General features: G+C 36.6%; 4 protein-coding genes across 7 annotated transcripts; 1 reads left to right on the forward strand and 3 right to left on the reverse strand.

Moving 5' to 3' along the window:
- Nucleotides 1-174: 174 nt before the first annotated feature.
- LOC100120774 (E3 SUMO-protein ligase RanBP2) lies at nt 175-15,423 on the reverse strand. The gene is made up of 34 exons (XM_008204820.3): nt 14,962-15,423; nt 14,422-14,644; nt 14,163-14,339; nt 13,770-14,079; nt 13,372-13,679; nt 13,187-13,284; nt 12,985-13,102; nt 12,674-12,904; nt 12,471-12,591; nt 12,219-12,378; nt 11,972-12,129; nt 11,743-11,893; nt 11,418-11,661; nt 11,137-11,339; nt 10,808-11,055; nt 10,221-10,730; nt 9,724-10,112; nt 9,007-9,535; nt 8,624-8,925; nt 8,500-8,556; nt 8,310-8,428; nt 8,032-8,223; nt 7,656-7,959; nt 7,233-7,576; nt 6,621-7,127; nt 6,229-6,504; nt 5,768-6,155; nt 4,979-5,533; nt 4,535-4,897; nt 4,191-4,430; nt 3,738-4,094; nt 1,182-1,486; nt 892-1,017; nt 175-808 (listed from the first exon to the last, which is right to left on the reverse strand). The coding sequence occupies exons 1-34, from the start codon at nt 15,031-15,033 to the stop codon at nt 770-772; spliced, it is 8,724 nt and encodes a 2,907-aa protein (XP_008203042.1). The 5' UTR covers nt 15,034-15,423; the 3' UTR covers nt 175-769.
- An 861-nt stretch (nt 15,424-16,284) lies between these two features.
- LOC103315514 (protein ATP6V1FNB-like) lies at nt 16,285-17,484 on the reverse strand. Its single transcript, XM_008204886.4, has 3 exons — nt 17,026-17,484; nt 16,806-16,957; nt 16,285-16,710 (listed from the first exon to the last, which is right to left on the reverse strand). Exons 1-3 carry the CDS (start codon nt 17,254-17,256, stop codon nt 16,479-16,481), a joined length of 615 nt encoding a protein of 204 aa, XP_008203108.1. The 5' UTR covers nt 17,257-17,484; the 3' UTR covers nt 16,285-16,478.
- A 5-nt stretch (nt 17,485-17,489) lies between these two features.
- Nucleotides 17,490-19,582, forward strand: LOC100677869 (zinc finger HIT domain-containing protein 2). Of its 2 annotated transcripts, none has more exons than XM_003424693.5 (5): nt 17,490-17,704; nt 17,836-18,136; nt 18,212-18,481; nt 18,572-18,775; nt 18,855-19,582. In XM_003424693.5, the coding sequence occupies exons 1-5, from the start codon at nt 17,670-17,672 to the stop codon at nt 19,194-19,196; spliced, it is 1,152 nt and encodes a 383-aa protein (XP_003424741.1). In that variant the 5' UTR covers nt 17,490-17,669; the 3' UTR covers nt 19,197-19,582. The 2 variants fall into 2 exon arrangements, with proteins under 2 accessions (XP_003424741.1, XP_031788565.1); XM_031932705.2 differs by having other exon boundaries at nt 17,518-17,704; nt 17,916-18,136; nt 18,855-19,232.
- Nucleotides 19,572-27,776, reverse strand: LOC100120798 (mitoferrin-1). 3 transcript variants are annotated; one of them, XM_001604349.6, is made up of 6 exons: nt 27,394-27,776; nt 26,843-27,013; nt 24,059-24,341; nt 23,489-23,713; nt 23,195-23,405; nt 19,572-22,550 (listed from the first exon to the last, which is right to left on the reverse strand). In XM_001604349.6, the coding sequence occupies exons 2-6, from the start codon at nt 26,957-26,959 to the stop codon at nt 22,334-22,336; spliced, it is 1,053 nt and encodes a 350-aa protein (XP_001604399.2). In that variant the 5' UTR covers nt 26,960-27,013; nt 27,394-27,776; the 3' UTR covers nt 19,572-22,333. The 3 variants fall into 3 exon arrangements, with proteins under 3 accessions (XP_001604399.2, XP_008203068.1, XP_016841702.1); XM_008204846.4 differs by having other exon boundaries at nt 19,580-22,550; nt 27,459-27,668; XM_016986213.3 differs by lacking the exon at nt 27,394-27,776 and adding an exon at nt 27,251-27,354 and having other exon boundaries at nt 19,580-22,550.
- Between the last annotated feature and the right edge of the window lie 34 nt (nt 27,777-27,810).

Here is a 27,810-nt window from a genome sequence, read left to right on the forward strand (position 1 = left end):
ATGATAATTTATTTTCAAGTCATAATGAATTAAAAGTCGCCTTTTTTATTGGTCAATTATATAATCTCGTGGTATTCTCGCAAAAAGTCGGAAGCAAAATCTCGGGAGTATAAAAAAAAAAGATTGATAATGAGGTGTGGAAGTTTTCAGGCACAAATAATAATCACTAATTTATTGTATAACTTAGGAAATATTTTTTTATTGAATGATTTCTAATCAAAATGTAAGTTTAGATCTTAAGATATAAGACAAGTTTACAAATTAAAGTACTTAGATGGAGTCATTTTTTAATTCTATTTATAAATAAAATTTGGTTTATAATAATAATAATCATTATCACAAGCCAATTTACACAAAAATAGATGGCTGATCTTTGAACTACATGATTGGCGTTTTACGCGCGAGACCGCATTGCTCATAGCCAGGGAATCGCCGCAAGATTGCATACTTAAAAAACAAGAAAAAACGAAACGAAAAAAAAAATCACTCCTCCTAAAATTAGTTGCACTAGCTTCTTTTCGTTTCTTTCATTTACAGGATCATTATAATTACAAGAGTTGAAAAAATAACTAAAAACAGACGAACAAAGGTAAATATAATCATTACAGCTCCTCTTGAACTTTAAAAATTCTAGGATTGTTCGTCGTTCTATTTTTTACGTAAAAACGCTATAGTTTTGTTTATACACTAATAATTCCAAAAATTCTTTTAAAAAATCGAATTGTTCGCGTGATTTCTTTTCCTATTTTGACGAAAGCAAACAAACGATTTATTCTCGAATATCCGCTTTTGTGGCACATTCTAGTCCCTGTAATTCAAACAAAAAAAGAATATTATTATATTATTCAGTTAAATTAACGATTGAAGTCAATTTGAGTTCGATAAACTCACTTCTTGGAAGGTTTGGTACATTTGCTCGGCGGTCTGGCTTGACGAAAAAACAGCCCTTAAAGTGCGTCGCACTTGAGGCTCCACTGCATAGTCAATTGCTGCCCACGTGCATTCTTTTTCATTGTACTAAAAAATTATAATTAATTAATCTCTTATTTGCTCAAAGATATATCGATCCCCACAAGTAGTTGATTGTAGCTAACTTGATTGAAATTGTCATTCCAAACAAAGATCAAAAAAACATTTATATAAAAGCCAAAAAATAAAAAACGACATATAACGAATCTCACCTGCATAGTGGTGTCGACACTGATGACCGTTTCGCTAGCTAGCTCGTTGTTATCATTCTCGACAACGATTTTGACTCCGAAAAAGGACGAGTCATAGAGGACCTTGAGGTTGCCCATTGCTACATGCTTCCAGCCAACTTCGCCCTCGTTTTGCGCATACACCGTTGCTCGCTTCTCAAACATCGTCACCTGGTCTTCATCCTCTTCGTCCTCCTCTTCATCGTTTTCCTCTTCTTCATCCTCGTCGTATTCACCGCCCTCCGGATAATCCTCCTCACCGCTGTCGTATGCTGCATTCTGAATGTCTAAAAGTCGGGCAGAAAGGAAGGAGCCGAGTTTGAATTAACACTGTCTCTATGTGCTTTTTTAGTAATTATTTGAAGCTTCTTATGCCTTTATACGTCTTGGACTTTATTTTTGTAAATGATTTAGTTTAGTTATGTATGTTATAATGCAAATCTGCGCAAAGAATAACGCACGAACGATGATCAAAACGGTGTTCAACAGGTGAGTTTTGTTATACAGATTTTTTTCGATTTATTACAATTTTTCGATCTCTCGGCTTGGTTAATAGAATTCTTTGATACTCACCTTGAAAGCATTTTTAAATTTAATACTACTTAGTCTATACAGTCAGATATATGAAGAAATCTTATACATATTAAACTTGTAAAAATTCGCGGCACAAACTATTTTTATTTTAAAAAATAATGAATTAGAATAACGATTTGAAGTAATGAAACAAACTTATGTAAAAGTATTTTTTTTTATTTATAATCGATTAAACTAAAATGCCATACAAATTCTAAGATTAAATTTTTTGTTACAAATTCGTTATAACCAACTTTGCAGCAAATTAACTGAATTGGAGCATTAAAAAATAGAGTAAGCATAAAGTGTTGTATACAGCAATAATACATACAAGTGTTTCACAGAACAAATAAAGACAGTGTTTCTTATTTAAAAACAACTTAACGTGAAATATTTGAGCTTATATAATTATTTCTAACATTTTTTACAAGTGAAATTGACTACAGAATTTTTATACGTTAGATATTACACACGATTTTGAGAGGTCTCTAAAATGTACCTATAAACTTATAGCTTGATAAGAAAAATCGTTTTTCGATCATATATGTAAGGAACGAAATTTGGATTCTACACAAGTTAAAATACAACAAATTAAAATTATTGTTAGTATGCAACAAGAAAAACTAGCGATTTAAAAAAGAATTCCTGCTTTTCTATGCAAATTACTCTATAAATTATTTATAGCACTGCGTGACCTAAGTCCCCGCGTTTAAGTCACGCCTATCCGTGACCTAAGTAGTCCTTTATTGCACCGTGCTTTATCGTCCTCGCTACGCTCGGACGCTAACCGCATGGTGCAGTACAGGACTGTTTATGTCACGGATAGTTGTGACATAGCGGACTCAGAGTAGGCAGATGCTATAAAATAATATACGTTACTTGTGACTCGAATCGACCCATTATTACACAGCGTGTAATAATGGGCCGTTTAAGTCACATGTATCGTAATATACTATTTCGCAATCACTATACCTACAAAAATACATCATAGTATTGAAAATTTGAGAAACAATCTGAATTAAAAAGTGAAAATTGTTAAATTTTGATTCATTTTATAAAAAGTACGAATAAATAAAATAACTGTTGTCTTGTGATAGATAATAATTTTATGAGCTCGACATCAAAAATACAATTTTAAAGCAAATAGCATGGTTAAAAAAAGTGCAAACTTTCACCATGACAATCAGTCTATGATTCATTCGCTTTTATATCCCATTTTAAAGTTTTTGAGACGTCAACAATTGAAAATATCACGAAGGGAATGCAGAATGCCTGACAAAATTTATTTATTATATGAGGAATAACTCAAATACAAATGGTTAAATTAATAAATTTGTACTCATAAATAACAATGATCATTCATTTGATCTAATAATAAAATTCACGAAAGCACCTGGCGTTCTAATTTAAGAGAAATAATCAATTTTTTTAATTTCTCGTTTGAGTAAAACGGTTTGTTAATCTATCTTCATCTTAATGTATAGATAAATAAATAATAGCTTAGTACTGTTTAAGCCTTTAAACAGTACTATGAAGTACGTCAATCAGCGGAATGGAAATATAGCAAGCACAGAAAATTCTATCAAACAGTATTTACAAAAGGAGATCGTCTATATTCACGGAGGCTTCGTTGGCATTAAGTCTATTGAGTTTCAATTTAATAGAAACAAGAACTGTCTATTGCAATTTGTTGTTAAACAAAAAAACCGGGCACAAATTTAGTAACATTTTTGGGCAGAAAGGTATGATACTTTTATCTATATCTCATTAAAAATCCTTTTAAAATACGTACATGCACCCCCTCCCTCTTTTAAGATCAACTCAAAGAATGAAAATTCCTCTTCCCCCATTATTTCTTTTTATCCATCTTAATAACGATTCCCTATTATAAAAGCAGAATAACCAAATACGCTCTTGGGAAGCCCTGCTTGGTTGAATCGTGCGTGTAAAACAGCACTTAGCTACCTTGCATCTGCTTTTCGGCGAGGGCCTGTTGGGCTTTGTCCACCGCTTCTTTGAACTGTGAGGCTAGCTCAGGCGTTTTGAACCTCACTGCAAGCTGTTCAACCTCGGGACTATCTGCCTCGGCGTAGTTCATGCCAGCCCACACCCAAGCCCGGTCCGATGAGTTAAGCTCACGGAACTCCAGATCCGAGGTCAGAAGCAGATTGCACACGACCTTGTGTACCTGCTCACGTCGCAATAGCAGACGATAAGTACCGTGCTCCGCATGGTGGAGCAACTTCATCTCACCAGTGCCTCGCTCCTTCCATTCTTTTGTATTGTTGTCATATCTGTAGAGCTTAGCACGGTGACAGAACACTGTAAATAAATAAATGAGAGTTAAAATTCACTTAATTACTGATTAACAATCATAGAAGAAAACAATTCAATCAAACATAAATAATGTATATTAACCTTTCTCTTCATCTTCTTCTCCGGTTCGAACTTCAATAGCATCTGGCAAAGGAATAATGGGCTCAAAGTATGGATCATGTTCATCTCCATTCTCATTTTCATCATCACCATCCTCGTCATCGTCATCTTTTGCTTTGTCCTTCTTAGAATTCGGTGTTTTTTTAGTCTTATCTCCGGTCTTTTGAGCATTTTTAACACCAAATACTGAAGCTCCTGCTCCTTCAAACGTAAAGTTTGGATCTGCAGGAAGATTTCAATGAATTAAAATTCATTATAAAGAATATTTCAATATGATAAATATTTGAATAATTAGGGAAAAATGTATTGAATGAAATATAAAATACCCGTCTTAAAAGCTGGCTTCTGTTCCGCTGGAACATTCTGCGCAAGTGTCGAGAAAGACAGCGAATTCTCAGTAGGCAAAAAATTGACTGCGCTCTCCTTTTTCGATTCGCTATCTCCTGTTGAAGGTTTGGATCCACCGAAGATATTGGAAGTGCCGCTACTTAGGTTGCCAAAAACATTAGTGGTCGGAGCTACACCAGTACCGAAAGTTAACTTGGATGTAAACTGGGTTGCAGCGTTGCCACCGAATATTGTGCTACCGACTGTTGTAGTAGTCGTCGTGGACGCTGGTGCTGATACAGTTGTAGATTTGGCGTCAAGGGCAGGTGTGGTACTACCAAAAGTACTCGAACTAAACAAACCTAGAAGCAAATAAACAAATGGATTAAATTCAACTATTTAATTCAATTACATAGTCTTTTTACAGTAAATAGAATACTCACCTCCGTTCGCAGTAGTGTTACCCTGGTTAGCAAGTGCTCCAAAGCTTGGCAAAGTACTTGCTGTTCCACCAAACATTGAAGTAATCGTTGTGGTTGTACCAAATATCGAGTTAGTGGTACTACTGGTTGTCGTGGCCGTCACAGCCGCAGTTGGTGCAGCTGTACCTCCAAAGATATTTGCTGCAGGGGGTTTGCTTTCTCCAAAAATGCCCGAGTTCATCGTAAGAGGTTTTGACTCTCCAAACGCAAGCTTAGACTCTCCAAAGATTGGCTTACTTTCTCCAAATACCGGCTTGGATTCACCGAAGATGTTCTTTGCGGGTGGACTGAAGATTGAAGTAGAAGGAGGTTTCGTTGAAGCAGCAGTAGTCGAGCTACCTCCAAAGCCACCGAATATGTTTGCAGTAGTGGTGGCGGTTGTTGTGGAAGATACTTGAGGTTTTGCTGTGGGCTCACAGATTTTCAAATTTTCAAGACCAGTGGAGCCTTGAGAGTCAGGTTTAACAGAGGAGATTATAGGGTTTGATAGGCCGAAGACAAAACTTGTTGACTTTGCTGTAGATTAGAAGATGAGGCAATACTTAGAATTCTCTAGTATAAGAATAAATGTTGTATACTAAAATTAATATTGTGATATAAATAGTAGAAAAAGAGTTTGGTATTATACGTTATAGCTTTTTAAACGAGACTAACTTAAAAAAACATAGAAAATGGAAAGAACTTAGTTTTGCAAAACAGGAATAAAATCAATATATTTTACAGGAAATAAAACAAGTAAAATGCTCTAACCTGTATTGTCATCCCCTAAAGTGCTCTTACCACCTCCGAAAATCGGTGGGGTTGAGGTACCGAATGCCATCTTAAGTCCAGAACCAGGTTGTGTTATCGAAGCGGTGGTGGTTGCGGGTTTGGTGAATATGTTTCCGAAAGCAGATGCGCTCGCAGATACTGGGGCTGAATCATTCGCTTTGACAAAGATGGGTGCATTTGGTTTTGCTTGCACAGATGGTTGATGTGCCTTTGTTTTGTCGTTCTTAAAGAGAGACTCGTCTGAATCTTTGCAGCCTCTACAGCCTGGGCAGTCAGATTTGTATTTATACGAATAAAAGTTCTCGGGTAGTTGCAGTTTCAGTGCTGCGGCTTTTTCATCAGGAGTAACTTTGGTCTCATAAACGACCTACGGGACAACCATAATAAAGAATTATAATCATCACGCAATCAATCCTCTTATTATAAAATTACAATTTTACCTCAATATCTGGAGAAGAGTCTTTTTTGGTAGCTGTAGTTATACTAGAAACTGCGCTAGTGCTAGCAGTACTAGTGTTCTCGACACCACTGCAAGCATTGTCAACGGCCTTCTTAAAATCTGCAGCAATTTCGGGCGTCTTGAATCGACAAGCAAATTGCATATATTCGATTTCTCCTTCACTGTAATCACCAGCTGTCCACATCCACGTCTTATCATCCTTTGATGAAATTTCCAGTGCTGGCGTTACCGCGTGGTTCAAGCACAATTTCAATACCTATATCAAAAACAAAATTTGATTGCTTTTAATACTTAGTAATTTAAAAATATTACCAATTACGATATGTGAAAGTATAAGTTAAAACGTTAAGTTAACAAAAAGTTCTTATGTACCTGATCTCTCCTCATGACAAGCCTAAGCTTCTTTGTTTCCACATGCCTCAAAAGCTTAATATCACCCAAACCTCTTTCTTTCCACTCTTTGGTAGCTGAATCAAATTTAAACAATTTTGCTCTATGACTGTACAACACATCTTCATTTTCTTCACCAGTCTTGACTTCAATTTTATCAGGAAGGGGTATAACGGGAGCAAAGTACACGTCCTCGGCTTCCTCGACGACATCCTCGTCACTAGTCTCATGGCGTTCGGGTGATTTGACTGGCGGCGACTTAGCTTGAAACTGGAAATCGAAGGATTTGCCGGGTGAACCAAAAGTAAAATTTCCTCCTCCGGAACTAGGCGGTGTGCTGGGAGGTTGCATGCCAAATTGGAAGCTCGCATTAGGTGATTTGTTGGCGAAAATGTTGATGGGTGAAGAAACGGCATTCTCGCTAACGGGTTTGGTTGCGAAATTGAAAGTGAAACCTGCGCTTGGTTTGGCTGCTGCTGGTTGAGCGGCCTGCGCATAATTAAGAGAAATATAAAATTAATTTTGAAGTTGCATAAGAGTTAAACAAAATTTTCTCAAATATCTGTATCCATCCATTTTAAATATTTAATCTACCTGTGGAATTCCGAATGAGAAGGTTGGCTTGGTATCAGGTGCTTGTGAATTAATCAGAAATCCGCCAGTAGTCTTAGGTTTGGGTGGCATGGACGGATCTTTGGCCTTATCACAGGCAGCACAATATTGGTTCGACTGGCTATTGACAACATAACATTGTTTGCACTCCCAGGAACCCGCCGCCGGCTTGAACAACTCCGACAAGGGTTTGCTAGTTGTAGATGTTGTTACGGCAGGCGCTGGTATTTCCGTAGCCGGTTGACCTGGTGCTGCGGCTTGGCAAGCTACGCACTTAGTGACACCGGCATCATTACGCGTGTAGCAGTCCTTACATTCCCATGAACCTATAATTACAATTATGTGTATCTTAAAAAATGTATTCATTTCACACAATTCGGTAAATTAAAAAAACAAATCCCATACCAGCTGCTGGTTTAAACTGATCAAACAAGTTTTTGCTGACAGTTTGAATAGTTGGTCTAGTCGCGGGTGCTGTCACTGCTGCATCAGTAGAAGGAGAAGGTGCTTGGCAAGCCACGCAGTTCTTGGCTGAAGCGCTGTTGCGCATATAGCAACCCTTGCACTCCCATGAACCTGCAGCTGGCTTGAACATTTCCGACAGAGGTTTCTGTTGTGAAGATGAGCTAGAGCTAGTCGATTTGTTGCTGCTTGCTAGCTTTGCTGATTTTTCCAAGTATCCCATCAAAGATTTTTGGAATAGCGAGGCCTGAAAATACGTCGTATGAACTTAAAGACTGCTTTTATCAAAATTGATATTAAATTTTGTAAGGTTATTTACCTGATCGTAATTTTTGAATCGTGCTAGATAAGAATCAGGTTTATTTTTCTCATTTTCCATTGTCCAGTTTACGGTATCTGATTTCAAATTAAATACAGTTCTTGGTGGTACTATTTGATTGTAAATAGTCTTTGAGTTGTCCTCCGTGTTCATCAGAAGGCGAACTCTACCAGTTGATTTTTCAAATAGAACCTATTTAAAAATAACGTTATACGTACGTAAATAAAAATATTTAATAATTATCTAGTATATTTTAAAAAAAGTTACTTTAGACATACTTTAATAATTCCAATGCCCTTCTCTTTCCACAATTTGTTATCACTCGTATAGTGCATAAGGTTGATATTTTGTTCTGCAATAACGATTTCACCATCTTCTATGCGGCTCACTTCACTTCCTGAAATCACAGTTTAATACAAAAAGTTTTCATAATAAAAAAAAAGTAATAATAATAATGCGATTGCGCACCTTTGGACAGATCAGTAGGTCCAGCAGCAAGAGGACGTCTGAGAGTCGCCTTGGAAACTACAAAAAAAATGTGGTGACACAACTCAATTATCATAAAAGTATAACCTAATCATAGAATACTTACGATCTTGGCCAAAGATGGGTGTCTGAGTGCCTGGTGTCGCAGGACTCCCGAAACTGAATCCTCCAGTAGTGGGAGTTTTAGCTGCTGTTGCTGCTGGTTCGGTCGATTTGACAAACGAGAAAGATGCGAAGGGGCTAGGTTTGGCTTGTTCTTCAGGCTTCTTTTGTTCTGGTGTATCGACTGCACTAGGCGCCTTCTGGATGATTGGCGATGAAGTAAACGAGAAACCACCGATCTTCTCTACCGGTTTGTTAGAAGGTACTGTGTCGGGCTTTGTCGGTTTAATTGAAGACTTGTCAGTGCTGCAACAAATATTTGTTTAAATACAAATGTTCAATGAACAATCATAAGAAAAGTACCTCGAATTCACTGTATATACATACCCGCTAGACGCGGTGTTCGTTTCTGTGGCTGGTTTAGCTTCCTCATCAGGTAAACTATTCTTGGCCTTATCAAAGTTCTCCTTAAAACTAGCAGCTTCCTCTACTGTTTTGAATCTAATACAAAGCTTTTCGAGCCTCAGCTCCTCATCAGCGAAGTCATTAGCCACCCAAATGTATGCCTTTTCATTATTCTTCATCATTGTTAGTTCCATGTCCTTTCTGAGCATGTGATTAGCACAAATCTTAAGGACCTGCTCGCGTCTCATGAGCAGCCGTATTTTGCCCTCAGTATTCTTCAGTAACTTGACGTTACCAATTCCACGCTCCTTCCACTCTTTGTCGACAAACCGGAAAAGTTTGGCACGAGCACAGTAAAGCTCCTCTTCGTTCTCCTCACCGGTGGTGACCGGCACTTCATCCGGCAAAGGAATAATTGGTGCGAAATCGGGGATCGGGTCGTGCTCAACTTCTGTCACATCGGAACTGCTGTGGCGTGAACCGGTTGACACGATGCTCGAATTTTGATTATCTGCAATTAGGCATTTTTAAATATAATCTTCTTTAAAACGATTTAAAATAATTGGTACATCAAATCCAGAAAACTAACAAATTAAAACAAAACTTTAGTTCGACAATCAATAATTAAATTGATTCAAATTGATGATCCGGTCACTTTTTGAATATTATTTATTAAATAGACATAAAACCTAAACTCACCCTGAGGCTTGATGATTGGCGAGCTTATAGTAAGGGTAGCAGAAAGCGGTGGCAGAATGACAGTAGTAGGTATTGTCGGCTGCGACGGCATTGATATCTGATAGCTGTGGGGCACTTGCTCGTTACCCTGAAATTGTTGATGCGGTTGTTGGTTGGCAGCCGGCGAAGGTGAGACTCCTAATCTGTGCTGAGCAGGTATCGTGACACTGAACGTAGGATGGATAGACGGAACTGTCGTCGGTAGGGTATCCGAGGTGGTCATGACAACGTTGGCAGGCAATGCGTTACGTGAACCGGCTGATGTTGTAGTTGAACTGACGTTACTGGGGTCTTTAGGCTGAACTGAATACGCAGGCTCCGATACACTTGGCTCGCTTGGTGGAGCATAGCTATTAAATAGAAGTATGTTTTTAAATATGGCAATTTAACTAAACATTTCTTTGATTGTAATAAAAATGAATGTATAAATAATTCGAATAAAAGGAGAGAGGACTTACCCAAGCTTAGGTTCATTCTTGGCTGGGTCATTGACCTGCGTAGGTCTCAATTCTTGCAACATCTGATGTCCAAGTTGGTTTGGCGAAGGTCTAACTTGATTTGGTAACTGTTGTTGTTGTGGGGGTGCAATATGCTGATTAGCCGTGTAATCGGGCAATTGTCCACCCAATCGCTGACCGAATATTCCGTGTTGCAGCACATTCTCCTGCATTTGTGATATGGAATCCAAGCCTCCGCGGTAGGGTGAAGGAATAGGATATGCGGCTGCCACAGCAGAATAGAAACCGGGTAAGTGCTGTCCCGCAGCTGCAACTGCGGCGGCCGTCGCTGCATCGTAGGGCAAACCATTGTTTGAGCAGTAGCCAGGAAGAGCTCCAGCGGCCGCAGGAGGTGGATAGACGAGTGGTGAGTAAGGATGGCGTTGGGCAGCGAATAGATTTTGCACAAGAGCCGAGGTGCGGTTGGCGGCTGGAGTTGGCAGTGAGGTACTGCTGTAGTTAGCATAGTCTCTGCAAGTAAAGGATAAAGTTTGAAAACAACCGTACGCTAATTAAATTTTTAAATTTAAATTTAAGAATAGTCTTACCTGTAATCTTCTTCACTGTAGCCATACAGTTCATCCTCTAGATTGACTGGATTCTGATTGACTGGAGGTTGAGGACGCGGTTTGGTGTTCTCCTTGCGAGCACTAATTTTGATATCAAGCTCATCAAGTTTTGATATTATCATTTTGATATCTCTGTGCTGTTCACGATTTTGCTCTGTTAATGATTCGACCGAGTGAACGAGTTGGCGAATTTGTGCATCGAGACGTTCAGGGCTTGGTCGTGCTTCCTGTAATACAAGTTAAGAGTATTTGTTGAGAAAAAAAAGAATATTCTAATTCTGTGAATAATTAAATAACAAGAAACGTACATTACGATTACGGGATACATCTAACATATCTTGATTCTGATGTCTAGGTGTACTAGATTGTCTTGGTGTTCGACGAATGCTTCTCATTGGTGTTTGCAACGAATTATTCATTACTGGCAAGGAATTAGTTACTAGAGGATGCTCATCACTGTGTGCCGATGAGTAACTTTCTTCAGAGAGATCATCGCAATCGTTACGGTTACCTAAGAAGAAAACAAAAACAGTTCGTGACCAAGGACATAAAAAAATAACAATGACGTCAATGTAAACTATATACTTACGATCCGCATATAAAGTGTCTGGATCGATTCTTCTAAGTTCGTTCTCCACTGCGGTAATGTGAGTACCGAGTTCTGAATTTAATGGATGTTTAGGATCAGCGTCCGGGCTGCGTAAACGATCCAGAGTGAGGTAAAAACAGTTACGGGCTTTCGATAAAATAATGATGTGCTGAGATCTCATTTCCGAGGTAACACTCTCCTTCGGTAAATTGCTCATTGTCTCATCGGCCATTATTTTGTAAATCTAAAACATTTTATTTTAATTATTAATATTCAAATATTATTAATTTAACAATTAAATTTGATAACTCGTTCTTAATATTACCTTGCCCTGTTCAAATGATGCTTCTGGGCATTTTAAAGCTCGAAGAGCCTCTATTGCTTGCTCATAAAGTTTGTCTCTGACAAGTTTCTGTGCCAACAATATTTTGCCTTCTTCAATTGCATGTGTTAATTCCATATTATTCATGTCTTTTCTGGAATATGTAAAAAATTGTTATTGATGTCACAGTTATATACATAATTTTCTCAAAAACAATTTAAAAACTTCTTACCCTATGTAGTCAAATAATTTTACATGCGACGAGCGAATCGCCTGATTATTTTGCAGTCTTTCAAGTAAAGGAACCGCAGCAGACCAGTACATTTCCGAGCGAGCCTCTAAGGCAGGAATGTCGCTGCTTTCTCTATTTTTCTCCTTTAATTGTTTTGCCTGTAATAGGGTAAGGTTGACATTAAAGAATGCATGGTTTCAATTTTTACTTTAAATCATAAATGAGTCATACTATCAAAAATACTGACCCTGTAATGGAAGATCCTAGCTAAGTGAACTAAAACGGAAGAATGTAAACCGTGATTGCCAATGCAACGCACAACTTCTAACCCCCGCTGCAAGCATTGTCTGGTATCGCCAATATCGTCTATAGTCTCTTTACGATACATTTTGTAAGCAGCACGCCACCTGAAATTATTATTAATTAGTAGTCATGTTGGTGAACTTATTTTTGAAATAACACTATAAAGATTGTTTTGCTTTGAAATAGTTTTACATACCATTTTTCTTGTTCATCAGAACACAGCGGGTTGGTTAAATCTGCTGGTAAAGTTGGTAGTCGGTCAGAATTCCAAAGTGTGTTCCGCTGTTGTTCTTCAACAACCGCCGTTGCGCACAAGGCTGTAACAATAAAATGATGCATTAATTGAACCACGTAAAACATTCAAAAATATTTCCATCAATGGAACTTAATAAAATTTACCTGCTGCATTTAGAAAAGCATCGACATCTAGGTGACTCAGGGTAACAGGTGAAGCTTGGCTAAGATTGTAAACAGAGAATTGTAAATCTGGGAACAAGTGGGAGGTCAAATTTGGCTGAGGCCCTTCGTATCTGCTTGAGTGCAAACTACTACTGTTACTGTTGCTATTGCGTGACTTTATAGCCGGCCAGACTTGGTGATGAAGGGAATACGGCCATACTTCTTCAGCAACTGCGAATTAAATTAAAAGCGCTATTATTATTACTGTTTAATTCTTAAAGTAAGTAAAGGGGAAATATATTAGAGCGTACCTTCGTCAAATCTTTTCAATTCATTGTGCGAGACAAGTCGGAATGGAGGAGTCGTTGCATTGTTGTTCGTGAAATATGAGCTACGAATTTTTTGATAGATTTTACCCACAAAAATTCTCTGTAAAGAAGAAAATTGATGTATAAAGTAATTGTGCATTCAATTTAAGATATTTGATTCCTGAATTTTTTTTTCCGTTAATACCTGGTAAACTCGTTCTCTCCAAGAGCCGCTACAAAACTTCTCTATATTACTGATAAGTTTCTTTTGATTGCCTCTAGCGTAGTCGTGGAGTACGTGACCTAAAATTATGACGAGTATACATTACAACGATCTTCTTGCCATGTTAATATTATTGTTAAACTTTAAATTTTTTTCAAAAAACTTACCAGCTTGACTGCAGCGATACGATCCCTCGCGATACCAAATTTGCAGCTGATTTTTCAGAGGTGCCTCGAGATGAGTAGCCCAAGAAGCCGTCAAGTCGATGGGTTTGACGTGCATGGCGGTGAGCAGCAAGGGTGCGCACAAACGACCCGCTTCGCTCCAGCTGCCTTGCTCGCGCTGGGTGTTTTGTATGAGCAAGCAAGCCAAATGAAAGTGCAGCTGACCCCACATGTGCACGAAAATGCTTTCGGTCAAGGACGGGTAACTCGAAAAACTCTGACCTTTGGCCTCAAAAAGATGTTGATCAAAGCTAAAAAAATAAGATTTTTAGTTGAAAATTGTCGGTTTAAATTTGAGAATATAATTATATTATAATTTCAAAGTCGTAGCAGGGATTTACTTATAAACAGCTTGAATGGCTTCAGAAGTTTTTCTGACTGAGCTGCCTTGTTCTTTGAGTGATAAGGCGGCATAACGCTCCAGTGCAGAAATGTATGAAATCCAAAATGACCACATTGTCTGATGATTGTATTTGCACTTGAGAAATAATTCACACAGTACTTGATACCAGATCACACTGTCTCTGTGAATGCTAGATGCTTCAATGTCTGTAGCATGTTTATAAGCTTCATCAAGTTTGCTTCTTTCCATGTAATGCTTTATAAGTTTTACACGGAGATGGACATCTGTTGGTCGTGTGGCTAATTCGGCTGTGAGAAGTAACATGAAATTAATATGAATTTTCAGTAAGTTTTGTCTATGCATGACATTTGTAATTGCTATTTTTGCCTACCAGTGATGAGGTTCTCAAGATCTTGTTCATTATTTGTGGGTCTTTCTATTGATAAGATTTTCTCCTTCAGCTGGAAAACTGACTTGTGAGGAGGAAAGAGTTTGTCAGCTCTATCGACCCAGTATTTAGCACGGTTAACATCAATTCCAACTTCTGGATCAGCCAGCAGTTGACACACTATTTCAGTAAAAATGAGTACGTGTCTTTAGTACGTTGATTCACACTAGAATAGTAGCGTGGAGGTAGTTAGTTGACGTACCTTTTAGAATAAGCTCTTCTTGTCTTGGCTCGAGCTCAAAAGCACGCTTGTACTGAACAACCGCTGCTTCCTTTTGTCCCAGAGCCTCGAGTATCTGGCCCATGAGTTTGTGTCCCTTTGCCTCTGTGCGAAACTCGACATATCGAGAAAGGTAGCGTCTAGCAGATTCGTAGTCACCAACATTGTAGTAGAGTTCAGCTATTTTGTAACACCTCAAGGTTCTCTGCAAGCATACAAGTGTAAGAATGAACGAACATGTTGAAAAAGCATTGCCCCTGCTGAGAGATGAGAAGCCAGGGGCAAACTGTTGAGAGAAGATGTAAGAATATCCTTTGATTGGCATAACATCACAACAGGGCCTGATGAGTAGGTATGCCGAAACGATTCGACGCGAGCAAAACCCGTCGCGATGTTCGCGAACGTTAATTCGAAAAAGCCAAACACGTATATCGGAGCATCAAAAATGAAGGCTGCAACATGTATACTCGGCGCACGCGGCATTTTGGCGCGTTCAAGGGCATCGCGCGCGGCTCGACTCACCTCGGTCTCGTCCTGTAGTTTGCGGAAGATGTCCTGCACGTGGCGGTCGACTTCCTTCTTCGTCCGGAGCATCTTGGCGTGGATGAGCGTACACAAGTGCGGGTTCGTCGATTCCTACCAGAGCCTAGCTGTCCGCAGCTCCGAGGCGGAAGCAAAAGGCGCGCGCGGGGTTGAGGTGCTCTCCTCTATGTCTCGCGCGCGCGCGCGTAACCTCGCCGCCGGCAGCGCGTCCGATAATGTGAGTAATACTCTGCTATTTCCTCTCGTTATCTGTCCGAGTGTTCACTCGACGAGACGACTAGTGCGGCAGACTCGAATGACGGCCGGCTTCCAGCGCATAATACGCACGTCCTTTCGTCGTTCGCGCGGGCTTTATTTCGGAGCGTTCTAGTGCTCTCTCTCCGCACAATCGCACACTTCTAGATCTTGCAGCCGCAGTTCGGCCGTTGCGGAAAGCCAGCGAAGCGAAGCTTCTCTATCGCTATCTCTCTTCCTTTCCCTCTCTCTCTCTCTCTCTCTCTCTTACTCTCGCGGACACCGAGCTGTAGGTATATACATATACAAGCAGGTGAGCCACTCGTGAGCTCTGATCGGAGCTGCCGGGGTTTGCCGTTATAATGTGTGGGGGTTCTTATAACGTATAACCTCTTTACAGACGCGGATCGAGCCCGCGCGAGACTGACACACGTGGATATTGTTGCGATCGTCGCCGCGAGTATGGGGTCTGTTGACCGTCACTTTTGTGGATTTTTCTAGATCGCCAACTTCTTTTCGACCGGGTTTTGACCCGATCGTTGCTGTGCATCTCTGGTAATCGGTTCGATACGGGAAAATGCGTCGAGTTTTTCGTGAAACTGCGGAGAGATAATTCAACTTTTGTGACTGCACGTTTGCAAATATTCAAATTAAATTGATTGCTGTCATGAAGACACTGAGCTGACGGTGTGTGAGACCGTATGGGTAAGTTCCAGTACGAGTTTCACGATTTCGCGAAAGAACTGGCAACGATCAACCGGCATGCGAGCCGCAAGTTGAATTTTTTTTATGTTTGATCGATAATAATAGATAAGATCGTACTCCTGTGACATTTTTAATAACTTAAATGATTACATTTATTGCAAAAAGAGCCTTGATTCTTGCGAAAAAATCGAAAAATTTATGTTTTTTGCGATCGTATTATAGCTGTCAGAGAGCGGGAAATTTATTTTAGCGGATCGTAACTATGATATTTAAACCATCAAAATACTTAATTTTTCATTTTAAACAAATCTGCTGCTGACGCGAAGTTGATTATAAATACTTAAGGTGATAAAAGTATAGGAGTCAAGTTTTATTCAATTTGTTTATTTTTCTTCCTTTTCTTAATTGTAACAGCATTTTTACCTGCTAATTAAACATAGAAGCTTTGTGTAAGCAATACACGTTACAATTTACAAGGAAAATTCAAGAAGTTGTAATTTTTCGTATGGTTTTATCAATACTGGATAATAGTCATCCGTTGTCTGTAATCAGCGTATTCAGTAAGTCAATATCTCATTGAAATTCTTAGGATCCCCAGTCTGACACATCCTGTACCAGTCCGGATCACGTTGGATACTGGATGCGTTGCGCCGGTAAAACGACGACTGAATGACGGAGCGAACCCCGTGTTCGGAAATCGGAATCGGCGGATAATCCTTGAGCCGCCAACCGAACATCCAGCTGGAACAATAGGGGTAGTAGTATCTGTCCTCTGGCTTCTCCTTGTACCTGCAATGTGCACAACATAATACGTATCAGTAGATAATTATCCATAGCAATAATAAGCAAATAAGAAGTATACAAAAATGTCATGCGTGGCTTGCCTCTCCTTCAAGTACTTCTTTTTCGCAGCGAAGCTCTCGTCTTTGGGAACATGCAAAATGTTTCTAACGGCTGCTTTAACAGGTCGCATCAAATCGACATCCGCAGCCTTCGACGGAGGTCTCCATGACGGAAGTGTCTTTTGCTGCTTAACCTATAAATTTCATCATGTTATTATTCTAAGATTGTTATAAGCTGTTTCAAGAGCAGTGGCATCGGTACAGTGTCCGTAGAATCGCTCCTCGGATGGACGATCTTTTTCTTCTGTTGCTGCTGCTGTGCTTCTTTGCCGATGACGGCATTCTGCGAGAAATTTTTCACGTCTAAATTCTCGTAGAGGCGCTGCTTGTTTTTGACGAACCAAAGATTCTTGAGTCGTTCCTCCTTTTTTCCAATTTCCTGGTGAAACTGCTGGCAACGTGCGTCGCAAACTCCTCCGCGCAATTTTGACATTGTTTAATTTTGATTTTACCCGTAAGGTTTGCCTATCTTCTACCATAATAATTTATCATCAATTTTGAATCACACACGCTTTTCAATTGTCTTTTTGTGTTATACAAAATTTGTTTTATCCTAATTATACCTACATTATAGCGCTCTTACTTTGCGATTTTTGAATTTACCGCGCATACGCAAAATCGGTAATTATATATATAATTATTCACGCAGCGTCGATAATGCAGACCGCATTTTGCGGATGGATATATAAGAGATAGTCGCTCATCGTCATCAGCTGGGGGAGATATAGTGTGGAAGTTAGAGGTTACGGTTCTTGTTTACTTTTTCCAAATGCAACAATTACGTTAACAATATACCAACAAGACTGCCAAGGTCGTAAAAGTTTATATAGATATTGACAGCTGAAGATGGAGGACAAGGAAGATAATCAGCTTTGTAAATTGTAAGAATAAAATCTATGATTACTTTTAAGAGACGTTGTTTATATTTCAAAACAGCAATGCTTTTTACTAGTTTTCATCGCAAAAATCTATATAACAGGTGACTGATGAACATGTCATTAATTTATTATAGATGCAACGAAAAACCACGTCGCTATGTTTGTCCAAAATGTAACATAGAATACTGCTCACTTGATTGTTATAAATCTACAGCTCACTTGGACTGTTCAGAAAACTTTTACAAACAATGCGTGGAGGAAATGTTGAAAACTCAACAATGTGACCCCCAAATGAAACAAAAGACCTTGGACATGCTCCAAAGGATGCACGATAATGAACAGAACGATGACGATGTATTGAGACATATTTTGGATAATGAAGATGAAATTGAAGAATTTGATGAAGAAGTTGAACTTGATTCTGATGATGATGATGTAAGTTTTATACTGGTGCATTTATAATTTTATAATCTTTTAACAGATTTTATTCTTATCATGAATTATTCACAGATCGAACCTTTAGGAAAACGCATAGAGAACATTGATTTGGATGATACTGATCAACTGTGGTCTGCTCTTACTGCAAGTGAGAGACAAGAGTTTGAAGCATTAGTGAAGAGTGGAGAAGCTAAAAAGTTATTGCCCTTGTGGAAACCATGGTGGACTTATACAGCTGAGAAAAAACTTATAGAAGATTTAAGTGAAAAATCTGAATGTGAGAAAGCTTATAAAAATGATTGTCCAAAAATTGTATGTGTTCCAGCGTTAAAGTCTACTTCTGTAAGTCATTTAAATATTTTCTACTTAATATACTTAATATATCTATTTAATTGGTTTATTCAATTCAAAAATTTTGTTTCAATTTTTTAGAAAGCTTCTCCATTTATCAGGTTTAACATTATTAATGCAGTGTATGCATATGCTTATACTGCTTTATACTTCAATAATGAGCATCATTCCACCCCATTAGATGCAGTTTATGTTTTTCTACGTACCTGTGATACTATGAGAATAAATAGAGTATATCAAGAGAGTTTATCTGCAATTGAAAATGTATTACTTGAAATCACAAATGTAAGAAACGTCTCTTTATATTTTATATTTTATATATTAAGATTTTTGAAAAAAATATTCATTCCCAACTTGTTTCTAGAATCAAGAACTGTCCGGTGATCAAGATACTGTGTTGGCAACAAAAGAAGCTGGTGATGCTATATTAAGTGGCCCAGAAGAAGATAATAGATCTTTTTATCTGCTTGCTGCATTATCGGACCTTCATCAGTTAATGTCTGGAGCGAAAAAAGAAATTTTAGCTGATAAATCAAAGTCTTCTATTCGCAAATTTAAAAACAAATTTCAATCTAACATTGATTTAGGGCCTACAGTAGTCACTAAAAAAAGTCTGGCATTAATAGTACTAAAAATAGAATTTTACATTGCTTGGTTAAAACTGCAAAGTCCAACATATGACATTACAGATGGCAAAAAAATGTAAATTTAAACTGTAAATAATAAATTTTTCTACATCAAATATTTGTGTACACAAATTTAAAAAAAAAAATGTCTATTGAAGAAATAATAGCAGCAGAAAACGTTGTAAATTTAACATAACTACAATATACTGTAAACTAAAAAATATATGATACTCTTTCTAATCCTAATAATAGAAAGTCAGATTACAACAGTAATTTTAGTATTTTATTATTTGGTTTATCTTAAGATTGAAGGATGTTGTTATTTGTACATACAGTTTTATTAAAAATATGTCTGAGAAAAGCAATGAAAAAACATCTACTTGCCAATATTTTTTTTAGGGCAGAGCAAATAGGATGGTTAAGAGGATTGATTTGGCAGCAATAAATCCACACAATTAATTTGTAATTTTTTGTACTTCGTACGACTATTTTATTTACATTATTCTTACATTTCATACGTTGCGCTACGTTATTTTTCTGCTCAGTGTGACTTTAATACATATTGTAATAATAAGACAGTAATTAAGTGGGAGCATGAATCTTATATGTACATACATGCATATTAGACTTTCGTGACTTCAACTTTTTTCTTTTGATTCATAAGTAAGTTGATAGCCTAAGGATCCCTCCATGTAAGGCGAGTGACAACGTTGTCAAAATCAATATCTTCCAAGACAAAAAATCACACAAAAGATAACCACATACTTTCCATTCCTTGAAAAAATTATCTTTACATTCTTTTAAACCAACATTTTTAAGACTTAAACCAATAAATTTATTCGTTTTCTGATATATTTTAAATCGTTTAATTTATCCATATAAAAATGTTGGTATGTTTACTATCAACTAGTTGGTGGTTATGTAAAGTCATATGTAATTTTTTGCAGAACGCCTGGAAGGAGTATAGATAAATATACTTCATCTTCAGTAATGTATCATCAACCTTGACAAAAGGAGAATGGCCAGCATTTAAGACATGATCGAATGGAAATGGAGTCTAATGACGTTCAAAGTGTTTATGGCGTGAACGAAAGAGTTTTCACATGATATTACTCCCTCTTAAAGTCAACATCATATGTGTTTGACTCAGTAATCACAGCCATAGGAAGCAATACTGTGGAATACAGTGAAATATATAACGTTATAAATCGATGCATATTAAAAAAAATGTCGATGTAGAGCTATATAAGAACTCTAATGCAAAGTGCCTTTTATTACTTTTGCATAATATTTCACGTTAAATATAAGTTTCTTTCATTTTACAAAAATAATCGATTTTTTCAAGTTTTTAAATCACAGCTATTTTTTCATTTTCAGTATTTGTATAAAAGATATAGTTCCAAGAAAATAACGGAAAAAAACATTTTGTAACAACACCAATCTGGTTTTCTCACGCACTATTGAAACACGTGCATTTTTTCAGTAACAAAAGACACTTATTACTAGAAAAAAAATTTAACAAGTTTAAAATGACATTAACGTAGCATATAACATTTTTCTTTGTAACAAAAGTTTTAAAATATGCGCTTAAACTTTCTCAAATTAATTATGACGTTCTGGCATGCGTCCCACTGTTAAACTTAAACTGGATTAAGCTTATTTTACAGAGTTCTTACATGGATTGGCTTCTATCATTATAGTTTGTCGAAGTCGGCTCTAATACCTCGTTTTAAATATTCTTTCGTATTTTTTCACTTAACAAATAGAAAACGAAGAGTCCAAATGAGATAATCAAGAGCACCTTAAATGCCTTTGAGCTATAAATCAGCTCAACTCAATGCGATCTATTTTTAATAAGTAATAAGAATATGGTATTTTTTTCATAAATATATTACGTATATGTATAAGTGCGTATGTGTACGGTAATTTTTAATCCGCTCTACTATATACTAAAAAACATAGATTGTGTAGGAAGAGACATTTTTTTAAACAGGTTTTCCCGGTTGGTTATTATATATTCAATAAATCATATAATTTTTAGAATACAGTAAAGCAATTTCGATCAGTATGTGTTAAGCCGTTGAGCCCCGACATTTGCCGAATCACGTGTAATTGTTTGGAATCTAATAAATATTTTGCAAAATACTGTAAAAACAACCTCAAGATTTATACAGAATTTGTTATACCAAACGACTATAATTTTGTATACAGATAAAAAGTGTCCTGATCAAAGTTATTAACTAATCAACTAATTGAAATGAAAGCCTTCATTTTTACTTAAAAACAATAAATTTTTTTTATACTTATGTATAACATTTACGAGTTTCGCAATTTACGTTCTAATTATTGTTACCATTTCATAACTGTACAATGTAGCTTTGTTTTATCTTGAGCCTACATTATAAGTGATGTAGACGACTTTATAACAAGTCTTCGCATTTACAAAGCAATTTACACCGGATAAAATTTAATAACAATTATCATTTTGGTTTTGATATCGTATTACTTTCTAGTCCAAATATAGGCTATTAATATTTTTTTATTGTATTGAGTCCATATATTTGTTTAGTTCTAAACAGCTTCTAGAAATAATTTTGTTTATCAATGTTATACTTTTTCTTTTTTAATAAATATTTGTTAGTGTTATTTTAAACACTGCTGACAATAACCAGCCTAACAATCTCAGCGTGTCACAGCGTAAAACAAAAAATTTATTTCTGAATTCCATTCCGGCTAATGTTAAAGTCATTCGCGTATCTGGCGAGTCGAGTTAATTATTATTTCGGTATTACATAACAAATATTCGTTCGCGCTTCTATTTTACTGTGCTAATTTTGTAACGATCAATCCTTAAACATTACGTATTTCGCTATTTTCAAAAATTACAGTCCAACATTTTCTTTTTCAAACAATTATCTTATGCAGGAATATTTTTGTTAAAAAAAAGAAAACATACAGAAAGTCATTGAGTATCGAAATCTATCAACCAAAGAGTCTTTATGCATCAAAAAGAAAAATTACACTCCAAGACTTCACGCGTTTATTATTTCTTTAAATCTTTCATCTCTCTCATTTTTGTTAAATTAGATACAGAGAACAGTACCTTTCGCTCTTGCTCGTTCTAGCTTATCTGTGGGTTGAGTTGAATCGAATAATATAATAGCAGCACTCGAGAGGCGATCATTATATGTACACACACGTCGTTGACATCGTTGTTTTAACTTCTTGTTACATCGAACAAGACAGGTGTTGAGGGTTTGTTGTTAAAGTAGAGACCTGCTCCTTGAAAGCTACCACTACCAGCATTGTTACTCATATTACTGGGATTGCTTGCGATATTTCGCTGATTCTGTACGACTCCGCATGGCTCGTTATCTATGGCTTCTACCGCTAGTTTTGTGTTGTCCCTTAGCAGGTATTTGAAAAATTCATACCTAAAATCATAGAAGTAATAAATTGAAAAAATTAGATTATCCCAACTGAATAAAATCAAAAGATTGCCTAATCTATTTGGTAAAAAAAAGTAATAACAAAATACGGCGTCACGTTTGATTTTAATCATGAATTTTTTAAGTTAAATATATAAGTGCTAAAAGATTAAAAAATTTTTGGTGGTATGTAATTTTAACATTCTTTTTAATATGGTAATGTTGAGAAGTTAACAGATTTTTATTTGAGTAAATTATCAAGTTTTTAAACGAAAAGATCGAATAGTATAATTAAAGATAAGATGTATCAATATGTGATAGGAAGTTATCACATATCTGATAAGAGATTGCAAATAGAAAGATAATATTCATACGATGACAAGTTCTGGAAAAGTGTCACCATTGTATTTAATGTCAATATCAACTACATTCACAATTTTACAATATTAATTGCATAAAAAGATGAATGATACTGATAGAATAAACATTTCATTAATTTTGGATTGAACGATTTACAAATGCTACGAAATTAAATTTCATTACCTAATTTTTTTTTACTTTGTCTTGAGAGAATAAAATAAACCAAAGTAATGCCTCATCAGGAAATAAGGAAATACTATAAAAACATCTTAGAATAAAAATTTACTTACGTTGACCAACAAATGGCAGTTGCTGGCATTTGATAAACGATTCGAGCGCTTAGGCCGCGGAAATAGCCGGGAAATCCCCAATACCTGTAAACCAATCCAAGGGCGTGCACCATGCCGGTTGCGCGAACTTCACCAGTCTGTGTGTTCAGTAACGTTTTGCAAACGTCGAGCGGCATTGAAACCGTGGCCGCCACTGCACCTGCCATCGCACCTTTAACGATATATTTTTTTTAAATTACACGAAACAGTGTATCAACGATTTGCTGGATTTAAACAAACTTATTCATTAAATACCAGAAACTACGTGTGCCGTTGGATCATAGGTGCGGTGTGGATTTGTGATTGACTGTGTAAATTCATAAGTGACAAAGTGAATGCTCTGGAAAGGCACGTTCATCAGCAGTGTCGTTCGGTAACTTCTGTAAAACGCAGTTATGCCTTCTGTCGCGTATATACGCCGGATACAGCTAAGCACGGTCCTGTATGGCGAATTGGCCATTTGCATACGCTGTTTAACCACTGAGGAAACACAGAGTTTACACCAATCATTATTAGGTTTAAGAAAAATTATAATCAATAGTTCAATGACTTCGTAAATGAACATTTTTTTAGTACTAATCTTTCATTAATAAAGTATTAAACTTGTAAATATTTGTATGTTAAATGAACATTGTAAAGAAAATATATTCAATAATTAGTTATTATAGTTTTATGATTTCATAAAATTCCGAATCCTGCAAAGATTCAACAGATATTGATAATGGTAATAAGATATTACAAATATATTGATGTCATTTGCAGAAACAATTTGTTCATTTACCAGAGCACTTATCCTGTTACATTAATAAAAATAAATTTTAGTACCTTCAGCTGGGTTCATCACACCATCATGAAGGACTGTTGATACGACTCCTGCATAAGCATATACAAGGTGATGGTTGTGTGAAAATACCGTTGTACTCATCATTTGTTCTTTGAGATATTCATAACATGAAAAGTAGAGTGCATGAGCTGGACCAGCCCCAACAACCATTGCACTAATACCTCTGAAAGGCCTGAATACGCCTTCTTGTCTTATCATGTTACTAAGTTCTGTTAATATTCCTCCACCTCCTCCTGGTCCAGGTGTAAGCATCTGTCTTCTCGTCTGCAATAAAAAGATTTAGAATTCTGAGAATAAATATATTTTATACGAATATAAAATTAAAATTATAACTTCTGCTTAATCCTTTTACTTTTTCTTACAATTTCTTATGCATTATTACATGTTATTATAAAATTAATAATTAAAAAAATATATTGGCTATATTAGGCGGTAAAATAACATATGTAATAAAATGTAATAAAATGTAAAAAAAAGTTAACAAATCTGAAAATGTAAGAAAGTGTACAAAAACGTATGAGAAATAAGGTCCGAAATCAAAAAAAAAGGTACAGTTTCTTACATTTTCTTACTTTTTTTTACGTTTTATTACAATTTATTACAATTTATAACATTTTTTTCCCACTAGGGTAATTAAAAAATTCAGCAGCAAATGGCGGATTTATTAACATTTTTAATATCTAAGTAAAATAATTATAAGCATTAACCTTTTAAAAAAATCTAAGCTTGTAATTAAAACTTTAAAAAATATGACTTGCAGAAATTTTAAAGTACAAGTTTTTAGTTACCTTTCAAAGATTCAACCTCAGAAATGATGCTTATGATAAAGTGAAATTAATTTACGAAGCATCTATTTCATCTTATTCAATATCGAAATGTAAACACATTTGCATATTGTCTACAAAAAGTTATGTAATCAATGAAAACAGAGTGTGACATTAACCCTGCATTTTTGCACACATTTGACTGTCATTACTACAAAAGGCTATTGAAGTTAATGAGTTCTGCATTTTATTAAATTATGCTGACTGAAGTGTTACAGTTATATGACTCAATTTACATCCCTTATAACATTGTTATTCATTGATTTAGAAATTAGTATTTCTTTCTTATACTAATAATTTAAAGTTGATTTTAATCATGATTTCAAGAATTTTATTTCTTTATTTATTGAACTTTTGCATATATCAAGGATTAAAATCTAAAATTATGTATGGTTTCAATCCAATAAATATTATTTAATTCCAATAATATGAAAAAACAATAAAACCGTATGTATAATCCTAAATAAAAGTATTTTTTGATTAAAGTAATTTATCTCAATAGGTTTTTACACAAAGTAGAAATCACCTTGGTGGTACTTATGTTGCTTCATGATGATTTGAAAAAATGTTGACATAAAAAAAAGGTTTTAGTTGTTATTAATTTTTTTTTGCAATGAAATAAATGTTTATGACCTATTACAATTCTTTAGCTAGTATTAGTTCAGGTTGTGGTCAGCAAAGATTCAGAAATAGAATCTGCTGTTGCACCGACACCAACCTATTACATAACACTTCTTGTCAAAGCACATGCTTTGATAACTCACACATTCAAATTCTTAGATTGTTACTATGTACTATGTACTCGAACAACAGGAAAGATTTACAAGCTATTGAGATATAAATAATGAAACTGAGATACTTTTTTTCAAGAGTGGTTGGAGGGAATCATGTTTGTCTAGCAAAGAATAACTTTCAGATTACAACTTATCTGCAATCGAGAGAAAAATATGCGGCTAAGGGAAAACAACAATTTTATGAATACAAATTTAGCATGATTGCTTTATCACATCATGTGCAACAGTGATTGAGAATTTGTGAATTGTGTAGCAAAGTGCTACTTGCACATGTATACTTAACAATCATGCTTGCATAATGCATAATCACAATTTAGAGTAGCTGATTATTATGAGCTATGACAACAGTTTTTTTTAAGTCAGCGAAAACAATGTTTCATTTTGCTTTCAAAATTAACGAAACGCATTTTTGCAAAAATAGATTTCGCCTTTTGACCCAGTTGTTCATAAGGCAGAAGCCCAGGTGTAAGGGTTTTGCAAACCTAACCTCAAATCTTGGTTTATAAACTACACCACATGAAATTTTTGATTTTCAGTCGTGACAGCTCTGGCAATTGCGATAAGAACTTGCTATACACATAAATCTATGAAAACATTTACCTCATTTCATTATCAAAGATCAAAAAAATGAATATTAAGTGTGTCATTGTATTCTGAGAAGGCTAGCAGGAAAATTGCTTTACTTTCATGAATGAGACATAATTTTAATTCCTTGTAATCTCTGAGATCATGACAAATTCATTTAAGGACGACTATATAGCATAGTCATAATGCGTAATGGCTGAAAATATTACATTATCTAAGAATCTCCTAGAAAAATATCCTGTCTGCTATTCCTGCAATTGACTTCAATTAAGAACACGATACATTGTATAGTTGCAGCTCTGAAATACAGCTATGAAATCATTGCAAAGATGAACGACTCTTATCACATGTGCCTTCATTTCCAGAAAAGCTGAATAAGCTGACATAAATTATGATTTCCAATCTAGATTCTCATCAGTTGCGAAACAAATATCGACCAAATTGTTGAATCAGAAGAAAATTACATAGTCAGAAGACATCTGACTATTAGATAACGTTTATTTTTAAACCCTGGTTCAATTGAGAGAGCAGCTTGATAGTAATGTCCCCGCGGGCTCTTTACCTTAACGCTATCGACTGAGTACATGACACAGTGCTCCATAACTCCGGCACAGGCTCCAGCCATCATGTGTACACCCACCGACTGGGTCGGCAGGCTCTCGTAGTCATCTGCATTCATCCTGAGAGATGCAGCTCTTCAGACTCCAGATTTACAGCCTCTTGAGCTCAGCACCTGGAAGCATTAATCCACACATTAAAAGCCATACAACTCCAAAACGCGAGAATAGGCACACTGATTTCGAGACAGTCTCTGCAGAATAGATCGAAATTGCCATCCATTGAGGCAGCAAAACGAGCCGACGTCGGAAAAGCGGCCATTCAGAACCGGAGTCGGTTTGCGCAAACTAGTACTTATATGTCGCAACGAAGTACAGTACTCAGAGCATAGAAGAAAATGTTATTCGCGTACGGGTAGAAATCGAGTGGCAAGTAAGTAGTAACAGCAGTGTCCGAAAATCCGCAGAGCATGTGAGAAGATACCGTGAAAGTTGCGAATGATTCCCGGCACAGTCGCACAGGCACACGCACACACACACACACATGGACACTCACTGCTGGCCTACACGATGCTATCTGCGTCCAGCTGCGTGCTCCTCGTGGCGCGACCGCACACGTACCTTCCGCAGGTGCACTTGCTCGCCGAAGGAAAAAAACAGGTTCGTCTCGGTCGTGAAATGAAATGCGCTGCTTTACTGCACTCTCGTTCGCTCACTTTCTCCTCTCCCCGCGACTTGCACTACTGTGAAACTACTCCTCGGTCCGTTCCCGGACGGTGCGGTATCGTCGTCGTGTGCTCGCGCTGCCCGCGGCGAGGAGAGCGAGAGACTGAGAGAGCAGTGCGAGGAGAGTCCGCGAATCGCCGCCACTGCGACGTAATAGTTGGCGCGCGCAGCCGAAAGAGACAGATAATAAAGCGTGATAGAGCGAGAGAGAGAGAGAGAGAGAGAGAGAACGAAAAAGATAATTATT

Source organism: Nasonia vitripennis, chromosome 5 (assembly GCF_009193385.2).
Source record: "Nasonia vitripennis strain AsymCx chromosome 5, Nvit_psr_1.1, whole genome shotgun sequence".
NCBI classification, from domain to species: Eukaryota; Metazoa; Arthropoda; class Insecta; order Hymenoptera; family Pteromalidae; genus Nasonia; species Nasonia vitripennis.

Bases quoted from the DNA above. Each gene is read 5' to 3' on its own strand.
- LOC100120774 (XM_008204820.3), bottom strand. From the start codon at position 15,033: ATGCTCCGGACGAAGAAGGAAGTCGACCGCCACGTGCAGGACATCTTC. The intron at 11,894-11,971 runs GTAAGAAGTTTT...TACATATTCCAG, and splicing joins AAATTATTTGACTACATAGG to AAAAGACATGAATAATATGG. The intron at 8,926-9,006 runs GTATGTATATAC...TATTTGTTGCAG, and splicing joins ACGAACACCGCGTCTAGCGG to CACTGACAAGTCTTCAATTA.
- LOC103315514 (XM_008204886.4), bottom strand. From the start codon at position 17,256: ATGTCAAAATTGCGCGGAGGAGTTTGCGACGCACGTTGCCAGCAGTTT. The intron at 16,958-17,025 runs GTACCGATGCCA...TGAAATTTATAG, and splicing joins GGAGCGATTCTACGGACACT to GTTAAGCAGCAAAAGACACT. The intron at 16,711-16,805 runs GCAAGCCACGCA...TGCACATTGCAG, and splicing joins AAGAAGTACTTGAAGGAGAG to GTACAAGGAGAAGCCAGAGG.
- LOC100677869 (XM_003424693.5), top strand. From the start codon at position 17,670: ATGGAGGACAAGGAAGATAATCAGCTTTGTAAATT. The intron at 18,482-18,571 runs GTAAGTCATTTA...TCAATTTTTTAG, and splicing joins CAGCGTTAAAGTCTACTTCT to AAAGCTTCTCCATTTATCAG. The intron at 18,776-18,854 runs GTAAGAAACGTC...ACTTGTTTCTAG, and splicing joins TATTACTTGAAATCACAAAT to AATCAAGAACTGTCCGGTGA.
- LOC100120798 (XM_001604349.6), bottom strand. From the start codon at position 26,959: ATGAATGCAGATGACTACGAGAGCCTGCCGACCCAGTCGGTGGGTGTA. The intron at 23,714-24,058 runs GTACTAAAATTT...GTGTTTCCTCAG, and splicing joins TGTGATGAACCCAGCTGAAG to TGGTTAAACAGCGTATGCAA. The intron at 23,406-23,488 runs GTATTTAATGAA...ATATCGTTAAAG, and splicing joins AACGGCACACGTAGTTTCTG to GTGCGATGGCAGGTGCAGTG.